Genomic DNA, 13,792 nt, shown 5'->3' with positions numbered 1-13,792 from the left:
TTATTATTATTATTATTTGACTTTTACTTACCGGGATAGTCCAACTGGGTCACATTACCAGTTTTCAGTGGAGGCCTGGGTGATGATAACGTAATACTTGAGGTCATGGTAAATACTACAAACCATCTTAAGAACAGTGGTACATGAGGCTAGAGCCCTGACACAATCTCAGATGACCAGAATTTGATTTGTGGCTTGAATGCTGAAAGAAAGGGGTGGGAGAACAGCAAACTGTTGTCAGCACACCCACCAAGGAGGAAGTGAGATGATGTCTCCCAGACGCTTGACTTGTCGCTTTGAGTAAAAACACAATACCACTTCCTGAAAGAGGTCACAGGGCAAGGAGTGCCATGGAAGAGGCCACCCAAGATGGTACCCATCTCCTTTCATGTTGTAAGTATGAGAGACTGCATGTTCCTGTGATGCAGCAAATGTGAGTCTTGAACATGTAGGTGCTCATATCACCACCAAAGGGAAGAGTTAGGTAACTAGAGTGTATCCGCAAAAGGATGCCAGGGTAACTGCTGTTCCTTTGACAGCTCTCACTTAAATGGGTTTACTCTTGCCCCAGAAAGGAACAAATGGGCACCACAGCTCCCTACCCAGTGTGAAACAAATGGGATGCCAAGGCAATGACTCAATGGCTGGCAGGCACATGGGTACAAAAAAGGATATAAAGATACACAGAAAACACGCTTAATATCCTGTCACTCAACAGTGGATGAAGGCAGCAGAAAGCACCCCTGCACTACCAGGCTATAACTCATTCCACACCTTTCAGCCCCAGAACTTGGGCCGAAGCTCCAAAGGTGGTGGTGTTTCCAAATTCATAAAGGATGCGCACACCTACAGACTGGTAGCCCAACATAATGCATCTGAGATACTTCAGGTGCAGCTAACATTGGGTAAGACAGCAATTCAGGTTGTAGCCTGCTACAGGTCCCCAACCATGTCCCAAGACTCACACTCCATGTTCCTAAGCACCTTGGAGAATATTAGGGTCCAACGTAACACTCTCATACTGGGCAACTTCAACTACCCCTCCATTAACTGGGAAAACTACTCATGTGGCAATACACTTGCCCAACGCTTTCTGGAATTCGTGCCATGGACCAGCTCGTTCTTAACCCCACTAGAGGTAGCAACATCCTTGACCTGGTCATTACTAACATGGGTGACCGTTGCTCTACACGAATAGTCAGCTCCTCTCTGGTTAGATCAGACCACAAACTAATCACCCTGGAAATCCACATCCCTCCCACCACCCCCACAAAGTTAATCACCATGAAAAACTTCTCAAAAACTAACTTTAGGCTCCTAAAAACAGAGGCAGCTAACTTCACGGCACCCATGCAAATGGAGAATAGTTGCATGACTGCCAAATCATACACCAATGCACTGTACGAACACGTACACAAATGCTTGGATCTCACCATACCCAGTAGAACCAAGAAGCTCTCCTCAAAAATAAAAAAGGTGTCAATCTGATTGTCCCCTGCCATAAACAAACTCTACAACAGAAGGAGGAAACTGATACGGAAGAAGGTGAAGTCCCAAGACTGGAAAAACTCCCTTATTAGCCTCAACAAAAGATTAAGATCCCTCATCAAATCCTCCAAAACTAGCTATGAAAACAGAATTGCAGCAGATAGTAAAGACAACCACAAGGCCTTCTATAGTTATGTAAAGAATCTCCACGGCAATACGCAGATTTGCTCTGAGCTACTGCACAATGGTACCTCCTATACTGAGCCAAAAGATATTGCCAATATACTGGCCGACATATTCAGTGCCAATTTTACCCCTCCCCCCAAAGGACCAATCACAATACCAGCAGATTGCCAGACACCCAGTATTACTGCTGCACAGGTTAAAACAGCACTGTCCAAGGCCAAGAATACAGCTTCTATGGGACCTGACAATATCCCCGGCTGTGTTCTGTATGACCTACAGAGTGAACTGGCACCACACCTGTCTGTCCTGTTCAATCACAGCCTCACCTCAGGCTTTGTCCCTACCAAATGGTGCACTGCTACAGTCATCCCTCTTCACAAGGGAGGAGTAACTACAGACCCTGGGAATTATAGCCCCATTAGCCTGATGAGTCTGATATGCAAAGCTATAGAATGCATCATAATGGATCTAATAAACAAGGAAATAGGGAATCTCCAAACTCTACACAGTTTGGTTTTGTGAAGGGTAGATCATGCTTGCTCAACCTGGTCGACTATTTTGAGTCAGTCACCAGAGCTGTGGATGAAGACAAGATGGTTCATACAGCCTACACCTTGATCTGGCCAAGGTCTTTGATACCATTCCCCACTCAGGAATCATAGAAAAACTCACTAAGCTAGGCATCAACCCCTATAGCACTAGGTGGGTTGCAAACTGGCTCACAGATAGAATTTACAGTGTGAAAGTAGCTGACTCTAAGTCAGACTGTCGACCAGTCACAAGTGGAGTCCCACAGGGTTCAGTCCTGGGTCCTCTCCTGTTTGGTATCTACTTCTCTGAAGTCCAGGCCAACACAAAGGTACTCTGGCTAACAAAGTTGCAGATGATTGCAAGTTGGGAGCTATTAACTCCCCAAGTGATGTTGACATCCTACAGAAAGGCTTCAATGAGACCAATGACTGGTGTCAGAACCATGGCCTTAAGCTTAATGGCAAAAAATGTGGCGTCACCCCCCTTGGGAAAAACCCGGTTCCCTTGAATTACCACATCGATGGTAGTCCACTGAACAAGGAAGGCATTTTAAGAGATCTAGGAACACAGGTTGACAACAACCTCTCTCATTGACAACTGTGGTCAGAAAGCCCTTCTATGTGGCACATCTCTTTACTAAGGGTTTTGCATCCAGGAAGGAAGAGGTCATTCTCTCTCTCTACTCTTCCCTCATTAGGCCAATCATCGAGTACAATGCCCCATTTGGCATGTACCTCACTAGACACCTGCAACAACTGGGCAGGCTGCAAAGGTACCTCGCAAAGAGGATCCTATGCCTTAAACACTTGTCCTATATGGACAGACTCAAAAAACTCCAACTATTCTCTGTCTCATATCGCCTACTTAGAGGCGATCTCTGCTTGACTTACAAAGCCATGTCTGACCCAGCTCTGTTAGAAATGCTACATCTAAAGAAATCCCAATCCCTCCACGCTACACATTCCAGAGACCTCAACCTCTTTACCACAATCAAAGAACATGTTGGAGGGACAGGTTCATAACCCAAAGACTGCCCCATGCTATGGAATAGACTTCCCATTCACATCATGCAGAGCACCTCACTGGCCCTTCTTCAAGAGAAATCTTGATGAGTGGATGGGAAATAGAAAATTTACCCCGGGGATCACTCCAGTGGCTCTACTCGACAGAGGCACTGGGAACTTAGGTCGGGTGGCAAGATGCCAGAGTAATTCTATGGGTTAGGCTTGTAAAAGCTCCAGGGCCATTAGCCTAGTACACACCTATGAACCTATAAGTTAACTATTACCAAAATATTTTAAGACAGGCTGTAGAGAATTATTCAAAAACAAGGGCTATACAAAGAGCTCTGGTCCACTTAATGGCACATTACTATACTAACACTTTCGAAAACAAAGAAAATATGCAAAAGGGAATGCACAGAGAAAGCCAGAAAGGTGGATCTATACAACATTGTAACAGAAAAAGGGACCTGTCTTAATCTTAATTAAGCAATCATACCTCAAATAAAACTACAAAACGTTATTAAAGAATAAAACAAAGCATGAAGCAGACCTTAGAGCAAAGGTCAAAAGATAAGCAAGTAACTGAATAATTATGTTAGCAGGATATAAAACATACCCAAGAAATGCTACATTCCTTGGTTCTGTTTTTTATGCTGCTACAATAATTATTAAATGACCTGCTTGCTTTAAGTGAAGACGTTTTACTATTCACAAAGATGACATGAGAACATTTCATGCATTTCAGTCATTTCAACTTAAATTTCAGAAAAAGTGAAGCAATTTCTGAAAGTAATTAGGAAGATAAAACACCAGCAATTAGAAAAGGAAGCATTGTTACTACACTATGAAAATCTGATGTGAGAGTTCTAAGAAGCAAGGCAACAGCAAATGTAAAGTTTTATATAAAGACACAGCATTGCAAAACAACTAGAAGAAGCATCTCAAACAATTCAAAGTATTATCATTGTTGAAATTAGGGAAATGCTTTAACATCCTTACTTCTGTTATATGGCCCTAAACCACAGCTGGCAAATGTTAAACCAACAAGCCTAATATTTCTTTTGTATAAAGAACTAGAAAAAATAAACAGCCTGTACATACAGTGAAAAAATATCTGGACTGTACATGCACACAGCATACCCTGACCTGGTAAAGGCGTTTGAAATTGTACCCCATTGCTAGCAGAGGTAGTAAGTTAGATGCATTTTAGACAGATCCCTATGTAGTATGACTGGCAGCAAATTGGCTAAGGGACAGAACCCATACTGCATGGAAGGCATGTGCTTCACAAAAGAGTGTAAAGGTAACCAGTGGTGTTCTACAAGGCTCTGTACTGGGAACTTCGTGTTTGGCCTTTACTTTTTTGACCTTCAGGCCACAACCTAAGACACCTGGCCAACCAAGTTTCCAGATGACTGTACACTGAGTTACTGTCAAGTCACCCTCAGACATCCTAGCCCAGCAACAAGAACTCACACCTATTAACATCTGTTGTGTTAACAACAGGCTTAATTTAAATGCTAAAAAGTATAACATAATCTCATATGGTAAACAATCACTCTTCCCAGTACACAACACAGACAGTATACCCACTCCAGAATGAGAACACTGTTAGAGATGTTAGTATGTGGGTTGATAATTCTCTCTCTCCTATGATCATCATGTAACAACAGTAATCAGGAAGATCTTCTCCTTAGTTCAACTGATCACTAAGGAGATATCTTGTAATGTCCCCTTTGCATGCAACTCATTAAACATATCAGAAAGTAGAAAGACCTCAAAGGTTACTAACTAAAGCAGATTAATGGCTTAAAAAACATAAGCTATAAGAAAAGACTGGACAGAGCACTTCTTTATGCAGTATCTCACAGAATGCCAAAGGCAGACATTGCCTTGCCTTCCAAGCCATTAGGGATCCAGCAGTTGATGATGTTCTGTACCTCCACAAATATCACAGCAAGGGAGAGAGAAGATAAGCAGAACAAGATGAAGAGATTGTTCATTACACAGCACCTTCCTCACCTCTGGAATAAATCATCTCCCTTCAAATGGAAAACTGCCAATTGGATAGGTATTTACAAATGTGTCCTTAGCTTTACTGGTCTAGCACTTCTCAAGGGAGAGAAAGTTCAGTTTGAGGGTGGGTACTGTCAAGGTGTAAATGATTGCAAGACTCAGCTGCCTTGTATTTCTTATGATCCTATGACTCCTACTCAGCAAATGGAGGAGTTATTTTTAAAATAGATCAAAATCAATATGGCTTAATTTGAGGAAAATTACTTAGAAACCCAATGCAATTTCTTAACAGAAGTTAAGAGCAATGAATCAAGGGTTGAGAGTTCACACAATTTAGATGGACCTAGCAAAAATCTACAGCACCGTACCAAATTCAACTACTGAAAGCAGCATACAGAAATTGCAATTTTCACATTACTGTGTGCATGTCAACATGCCAAACTATGCAGAAAAATTCCAAAGGAATAAGATATTACAAGTGGTGTGACTCAGGGATGAATTCTAAGTTCAGTGTCCAGATCAGAATCAAAAGACATAAAAAAAGAAGTTATGAACTTTCTATAACATTCCATCTGTGTTGCCGATCTTCATTTATCCTTGATGTTTGGGACTCGGTTCTGACTCATGGAACCAGCTCGGCCGTTATAACAGCTCGTGAGAACCAAAAACTCCTGAACCAAGTCTCCACTCAGAATGCCCATCTCTAGATTACCTCAGATCGAGTTTGCAGTTATAATGGAAGACAACAAGAAAAACAGCCCTATTCCAATTCAAGAGGATATGTCCAAGGTCATATATGAAATAACAGATAATCAGGACTAGAGTCCAATCCTCCAAGGAGTCTGAAGGAGGGGGGAAGGAGGTTGGGGTGTCAAGGATAAATGAAGATCAACAACAGTGATGGAATGTTATGGCAAGTACATAACTTCTTTATCTGATTTTGTCAATCTTCACTTATCCTTGACGTATGGGACAGTGTCCCCAGCTACTTTGTATCTTGAGAGGCCTTATGGAAAGATATTCCTGAGCACTATAGAGCCAAAAGCTGCTCTTCCCTGGAGACCAGATCCAATTTGTAATGAGCGATAAAGGTATGTGGAGTAGCCCAAGCTGCTGCTGTACATATTTCATCCATGGATGCCTTTGAGTGAAAAGCAACAGACGTGGCTACTGCCCTTGTAGAATGCACTCACTGGTGCTGATAATTGGAGGTTTTTTATTGTAGATGAAAGTTATACATCCCCTTAACTACTTAGTTAAAGTGACCTTTGAAACTAGTTAACCCATGAATGAACCTGAAAAGGAGACAAATGTCTGACTTTCTAAACTCCGTAGTTCTGTTGAGATAAAAATGCAATTGCCTGTGAACATCTAGTACGTGTAAACAATATTCTTCCTTGTTAGAAAAATTAGGGAAGAAGACTGGTAAATAAACAGAGTGGTTAATGTTAGTTTCTGATACTACTTTAGGAAGAAAGGATGGGTTAATTCTTAATGAAACCCTGTCCTTTTGAAAAATCAAATATGGAAGTTTTGAAGACAACACTTGAATCTCTGAAATTCTTCTGACAGATGTGACGGCTACCAGCAAAATGGTTTTCCATGAAAGGAACTTCAAGTCACAAGTAGCTGCTGGCTCAAAAGGGGAATGGACCAAAGACTGTAGAACCATATTAAGATCCCTCTGAATGAGAGGATCCTTATAAAGTGGTATTAACCTCAAGGTGCCTTTCATAAAAACTTTACATAATCTATGTAAGATTAATGAAAGCTCTTTGAAGCCATCATGGAAGTTGGGAATAGCAGCTAGTTGGACTTTAATAGTAGAAGAAGCTACTTGTTCAAAAACTGTAGCTAAAAATTCCAACACCTTTTCAACTGGTGCACAGAAGGGATCAATGCCATTATCGCATGTCCAAATAAAAAATCGTTTCCACTTTCTGTAGTAAAGTTTCCTGCTGGAAGGCTTATGGGAAGCCAACAAAATTTTTTGAACTGGAGAGGACAGTTTATTTTGTCTAGTGATCAATGGAATTGGAGGAACCAAGCTGTAAGCTTGAGGTTTTGCAAACTGGGGTGAACTAGTCCCTGAGGATAAGACAGGAGGTCTGGATCTGGGTCCAGTGTCCATGGACGGTGAATTAGATGAGGCTAAAGAAAGGGGAACCAGACTTGTCATGGCCAGAAGGGAACAATGAGGATCACCTTGCTCTTCAACCTGATGGCTTTCTTCAAGAAATGATATATTAGTGGAATGGGGGAAAAGGCATAGAGCAGTCCCGAGGGCGAGTTGTGAAGAAGAGTTTCTCTCGGAGACTCCCCCTAAGGGGGGAAATTAGGGCAAAGTATCTGCTGCACTTTCTGTTCAGGGGTGATGCAAACAGATCACAGCAAGGCTGGCCCCAGAGATGGAAAATATTTACCACTTTGGGATTGAGAGACTACTCGTGAGGCAGGAGTATGCATCTGCTCAGCTTGTCCGCTGTAACGTTCAAACTCCCTGGGGATGTGCACTGCCATGAGAAAATGGTTTGAAGAGATCACCCATTCCCACACTCTGCCAGCTTCTTGACACGGGGGGGGGGGTAAGACTTGGTTCCGTCCTGTTTGTTGATGTACCAGACAAATGACATATTGTCTGACTGAACTGCAATTGTTCCCAGAGGAAGGGCGGCTTGAAGGGTTTGCAACACTAAAAGCACTGCCCTCGACTCCAGAACACTGATATGGAAACCATCCTCAGCTGGGGACCGACAGCCTTGGACTGCTCTGCCTAGATAATGCCCCCCACCCCATATGGGAGGCGCCCGTGGTCACTATGGCTTTGGGTTGGGGTGAAACAAAGGGTCGGTCTAAGACAAGCTCCTCTGACTCCATCCACCACGATAAGTCTTTCTTGCAACGGCTGGTGATCCGGATGAGATGCGTCAAGTGATAAGTGAGGATGGGCCACTGGGAGGCTAGAAGCCACTGCAGAAGTCTTATGTGAAATCTTGCCAGTGGGACCATCGTGATGGCCACTGCCATGGATCCCAGAGATTGTGGAATTAATAGAGCAGGTACTTTGTAGCTGCAGAGAATATGTTCCACCTGGGACCTTATCTTCTGCAATTTGTGAAGAGGAAGGGAAGCTACACAAGAGGTGGTATTCAAGTGAGCTCCTATAAACTCCAATTCTTGAGTCAGATTTAGTTGGGATTTTGTGTAATTCACAGTGATACTTAGACGACTACAAGTACGTAGAATAAAATCTCTTGTCAGCTCTAGTAGATGCATGGTGGGAGCGGTGATGAGCCAGTCATCTAAATATGGAAACACTCAGAATCTGTGTGGTCTCAAGTGAGCTGCTACTGCTGCCATACACTTGTTTAACACTCTGGAGGCTGTGGTGAGACAGAAAGGCAGAGCTCTGAACTGATGGTGACTGTCTCGTAGCCAGAAGTGTAGGAACCTTCTGGAGTATTTGTCCATTTTTATGTGGTAACACGTATCCTGAAAGTCTATAGAGCACATACAACCATCTTTCCCTGAGAAGGTACAATAGACTGAACCATGACCATCTGGTATACAAACTTGTTAAAACGGCTGAGATCCAAAATTGGTCTCCAGTCCCTTGTCTTTTTTTGGCATAAAAAAGAACCTCAAGTAGAATCCGGATCCTACCTGGTCTGGTGGGACTGCTTGGATAACTTTTTTTCTAGCAGCTTTTGAATTTGCAGAGCTGCCTGATTCATCTGATTGGGGATTCTTCTTCCTGTTCCTGGAGTGAGAATAAAGGGAATGTAGTATCCTCTGGAAATGATCCTTCGCACCCAAGTGTCTGTGGTTATCTGTCGTCAGAAGGTGAGTGCAAAGATAATCTTCCCCCGAATGCCTCCAGAAGCAAGCAATTGGGTCTCTCTTCAGGAGTGCTGGTAGGATTTCCCTGAGAAAGAATCTCTAGAACCCTGATTTTGCAGGTCATTTCTGCAGCGAGGTCGACATCTTCCACTGGAGCTCTCCCCCTCTGCCCCGAGGGGAGCCACTGCCACGTGTGTCCTGAAAAGGTCCCGGAGATTTCTTGAACCACATTTTTCCACTCCTCTGGTTCCTGGAGTAGGACCACTGGGGAGAAGAGAAATGTACGCCCACTGCAGACAGGGTCTTTCCATCATTTTCACACCTGGTCAAAGTCTCTGACATTGTGATCAAATAAGGACAATCCGTCAAAGGGCACACTGACTAACGAAGACTTAAATGGCTTCTAAAATTCACACAACTGCATCCAGGTGTGCTTCCTTATAATGATGCTGTAACCTGCTGCCCTAGTCATCCCTTCAGTTGCATGTGCAATGAGCCTCATGGACGAACTGGAAATAGACTCCAGGACGGCCAACTGGGAGGCTAATTTATCTTATACTCCCTCAGACACAGCTCCTGCAAGGGTATCTGGCAGCTTGTTGATCAGATCTCTCTAGACTATAGTAAAATGTGCTATGAAATTCAAAGACTGTAAGGCAAAGGTCGATGAACCATCTACCCGCTTCCCAAATCTGTCCATCACCCTGGATTCTCGGTTAGGGGAATAAACAGTGGAACTCTCTTCTGCAAGTTCCTTCTTTGTGGCTGCCACACCACCATGGCATCTACCGCTAATCCCTTAGCCCAAAACTAATGGTCCTCTGGTGCTGTGAGAATTTTATCTGGTCTCCTGGGGATTGGCTTTACAGAATCAGGTGCCTTCCATGCCTGCTGTGCAATCAATTAATAAGATAGTCAGCGGGTAGGGTCACCCAAGAGGTAGATGGGTGAGCACCGAAAGCTTGCAGGTACGATGACTCCTCTGAGGAAGGGTCTTTGGGCTTCCAGCCACCCCTCTGCTTTAATATCTCAAGAATGTCTCCAAAGGAGACATCTTCTGGGGATGACTGGGGGGAACCCTCCAGTCATCAAAGTCTGTGTCCTTTGTGAGAGAATCCTCTGAGGAATCTAGGCGTTTCCTCTTACACGTCCTCTTCTGGGACACCTCCTCAGTGGGAAGCTCTGTGGAGGACTTGGAAGAGGTAAGGCCCTGGGCAGAGGTATCCTGCAGCTTTGGTGTTTGCTGTCTAGGTGTGGTGGATGGAGGAAGCTCTGGACAAAAAGGACTCCCAGAAAAGTGCTCTGACAGGGAAGGAACAGGCTGCAAACTTGCAGAGGCCAAAGGCCTCTCGATGACCTCGAAGGCAGGACCACTTGAAGAGGGATGTGAGACGGGAACCTGGAAAGACAACCTCGGAACCATGGTCCCACCCTGCTCCAATGAGATTGCCATCAATGCCGAAGCTAGGGAAAAGCCCTCATGTGCTGAGAGTCCAAGAAACTAGAATGGCTACGGGAAAACTAGAGCTGAACCATGCTCTTCAGGAATGGCAGCGTAGCTATGACCCCAGGAGTCCTCTAGATCCAAAGTAACGAGGAGCTCCAGGTAGACAATGAAGCTGAAGGCATAATAGCTGTCGGAACCAGAACAGCCGGGATCGGAGTCGTGGTCTCTAATCCCTCAGAGGAAGTTAAAGCTGGAATGCCTGGTGGAGTCCTTGGAGAAAAGGTCCCATCTCCAGAAGGGAGTGAAACCTGGGAAGAAAGTGTAAGACCCCCTAGCCCTGAGGAGCTGATCCACCAACCTCACGATGTTGACTTCTGTCGGACTCCTGGAAGAATGAACAGAGAGTGTTGACAGGGATTCAGGCCTCTCAAGGAAGGGACTTGGAAGGTGCCCCACAAAGGGATCTACTGAGGGGGAATACCTAGTCCTGGGTACTGAAGAAAGTCCTAGTTCCAAAGTTACTGATGGCATCATATAAGTGACTGGCACAGAAGGAGGGGTTGTCACTTGTGTGGTTGGTGCCGAAATTGTCAGCACCAAAATGTGCGGTGCAGAGGCGATTGTCACAGTTGGTGCCGAAGTCGGTACCGTAGACTGCTTGGTGCTTAGCTTCGGTTCTGCTGAATGAGTGGGAACCAAAGATTTTGGTTTCTTGTGTGCCAGAGCCGAAGGGGACACTGGCACCAAGAGACTCCTCTTCTTTCCAAGATTAATGTTTGAAGAGGAGGAAGATGGAGAAGACACATCTGATTTAGACTTCCTAAGCTGACTGGACAAAGCCTTCTCAAAAGACATCTTAAATCTGTCCTTTCAAAATAAGCTTGTTTTTCCTTTCTATGAGGGCCTGGTGACTAAAAGCTTGACAGATATCACAATCTTCTTGCAAGTGCACTGGGTCCAATCAACAGACACAAGACATATGTCAATCAGAATTGGGCATTTTCCTTCCACAATCATGGCACTATTTGAAACCAGTATTGCCTTTACTTTTACCTGCCATCTTGACCAGGAAATAAGAAACAAGTCACAAAAAACACCTTCACAGCTGCACACACACAATGGAAATCAAGTAAGAAAGAGAGGGAAAGGCTAACAACAATGGTAGGCTGGAACTACCAGGAAGTAGAGGGACAGAGGCTACAAATGATGGTAGAAAGGATACCATAAGGTACAAAGGATGAAAGAACACTCACTCACAAAACAGACTTAGAAATAAGTAAAACTACACCTATTTTCTGTTTTAACAAAGGAAAACACTACCAACAATGGTAGGAAAGAACACCGAAGTGTGTAAAGGGAGAGAGTATAAGCAAAGAACAGAAGGTGAAATGTTTTTAAACTGAGGAGGTAGAAGTGGATATCTAGAAAAAAACTAGGAAGATTTAACAAAATTTTGATTAAAAGTAATGAAAATACACTTAGATCAAGAGAGAGTTTGGCTGACATGTCCTATGTAGAAGAATGGCAAATGAGATCTGAGGTCATCTAGAGAGGGGCATTCTGGGTAGGGACGTCACTATAGAGTTTTTGGTTCTCGTGAGTTGTTATAATGGCCGAGTCAGTTCTGAGAGTCTGAAAAGAGTCCCACACATCAAGGGTAAATGAAGATAGACCACATCAGATCAAAGGGTTTACATTGTGGATAATAACATATTCTAACCACAACATAGGATAAATAATTTTATCTAATGGTAATTCAGTCATTTTCAAAATCTCCTGACTGAATTAAGAAAGTTCTGCTTTGTAAATGACCCAATTTTCTTAGTACAAAAATGTACTGTGACACTAATCAGCAAGAATTTAAGTGTTAGGGCACACAAGACTAAGAAATATTCCAAAAAGATATGCAAAAAAAATATTTGGGTACACTTAAAGATTACCTTCATTTTGACTTCAAAAAAACTAATTTAGGAAAAAAATCATTTGGGGTGATTGATTTCATCTGGAAAGGTATTTTGGACCGGCATTCAGAAATAATTTTCTGCCTCTAAAAATCTTTAATGAGATTTACTTTAGAATATATGCAAGCTCGACCTCCTACTTAACTAAAGCACTTAATTCAATTACAATTCGTACAAAGGCTTTTCAGAAAACAAATAATGAAGTATCTGTACGACAAGAACTAGATAAAATATTTTTACTCGATCATATGCAGATCTGCATCTAGCTTTACATGTATTTATTAGACCCTGTACCTTCACAGTCACTGTTTTAAGTAAATTTGTCATTCAACAAACACAAAGTTGGGTATATAGTTCTTAAAGCTACCTATTGATGTCAGAAGTGAGACAGATCATCTTCCTACATAATGGAACAAACTACTTAAATAAACAAGACAAAACAGTAGTCTGCATATTTTAAAAATATCTGGACACTTGGATAACACAGTAAGACCAGAAAGGGTCTAACTGATTTCAACACTTAATTGACCTAAGGCACTAAAGCTTTATCTAATGACTACCAAAAGGAACAAAACTCTTCAGTGCCTTAAAAATAAAAGGCAAAATTATTATTCTACACATTTTCAAAATATAAGAATCAAATTTTTAAAAGGATATAGACAAAGTAATTTAACATTAGTATGCACAACATGAAACTTAAAATATGGAATGTGACACAAGCAAACAAGTGGGGATACTAACATAAAAAGGTCTCATTCCTACTACAGCAGCAGAACAATAGTACATTGTTGGCCTTTAAAACAATAAAACATAGCCTAATTACCATATATAAGTGATATAGTCTATACATACCCGGGGATAAGGAAGTCCACTAGTGGTGTTAAAGGCAGGAAGTAGCCGATACCCAAGATCCTTGGCTAGATGCAGCAGCTCATCTTTATACCATTGCATTCGCTGTATTTTATTCTGCAGCATGACTGCCATCACATGACCCCCCAGCAGTCCGCTACAGTAAAGAAAAATGCGTGTATGTTAGGACATGCATAAGGACATAGCATTTGGAGGGAGTGCTGCATCAACACACCAAGAAGACAAAATACATCATACACTACGAAAGAGTAAGCAACACTCGTAATTTAAAAAACACACCTGGCTTACATTATGAACATACATAGCATGCTGGTTATGTTAAATCATCACTACATGCCCCAAGCAAGAAATGATTCACACTACAAAGAGGTGCCTGTGTACAAAAGTGGTGTATAAAGGACTTTCAAGGCATGTGGCAACGTCTGCATGTGCACCCCTCCCAAAATCAA

At 42.7% G+C, this 13,792-nt stretch overlaps 1 protein-coding gene across 2 annotated transcripts in view; it reads right to left on the bottom strand.

Moving 5' to 3' along the window:
* Nucleotides 1–13,792, bottom strand: part of LOC122790747 (ER degradation-enhancing alpha-mannosidase-like protein 3) — a 765,530-nt gene that overhangs the window by 386,999 nt on the left and 364,739 nt on the right. For both annotated transcript variants that reach the window (XM_044058342.1, XM_044058343.1), the window contains exon 6: nt 13,326–13,479. In XM_044058342.1, coding sequence (XP_043914277.1) covers nt 13,326–13,479 — 154 coding nt within the window. The remainder of the gene's footprint in view (nt 1–13,325; nt 13,480–13,792) is intronic.

The sequence above is a fragment of the Protopterus annectens genome, chromosome 16.part0 (genome assembly GCF_019279795.1).
Source record: "Protopterus annectens isolate FY-2018-M chromosome 16.part0, PAN1.0, whole genome shotgun sequence".
Classification (NCBI taxonomy): domain Eukaryota; kingdom Metazoa; phylum Chordata; order Ceratodontiformes; family Protopteridae; genus Protopterus; species Protopterus annectens.
This window is presented reverse-complemented; position numbering and strand designations above follow the sequence as displayed.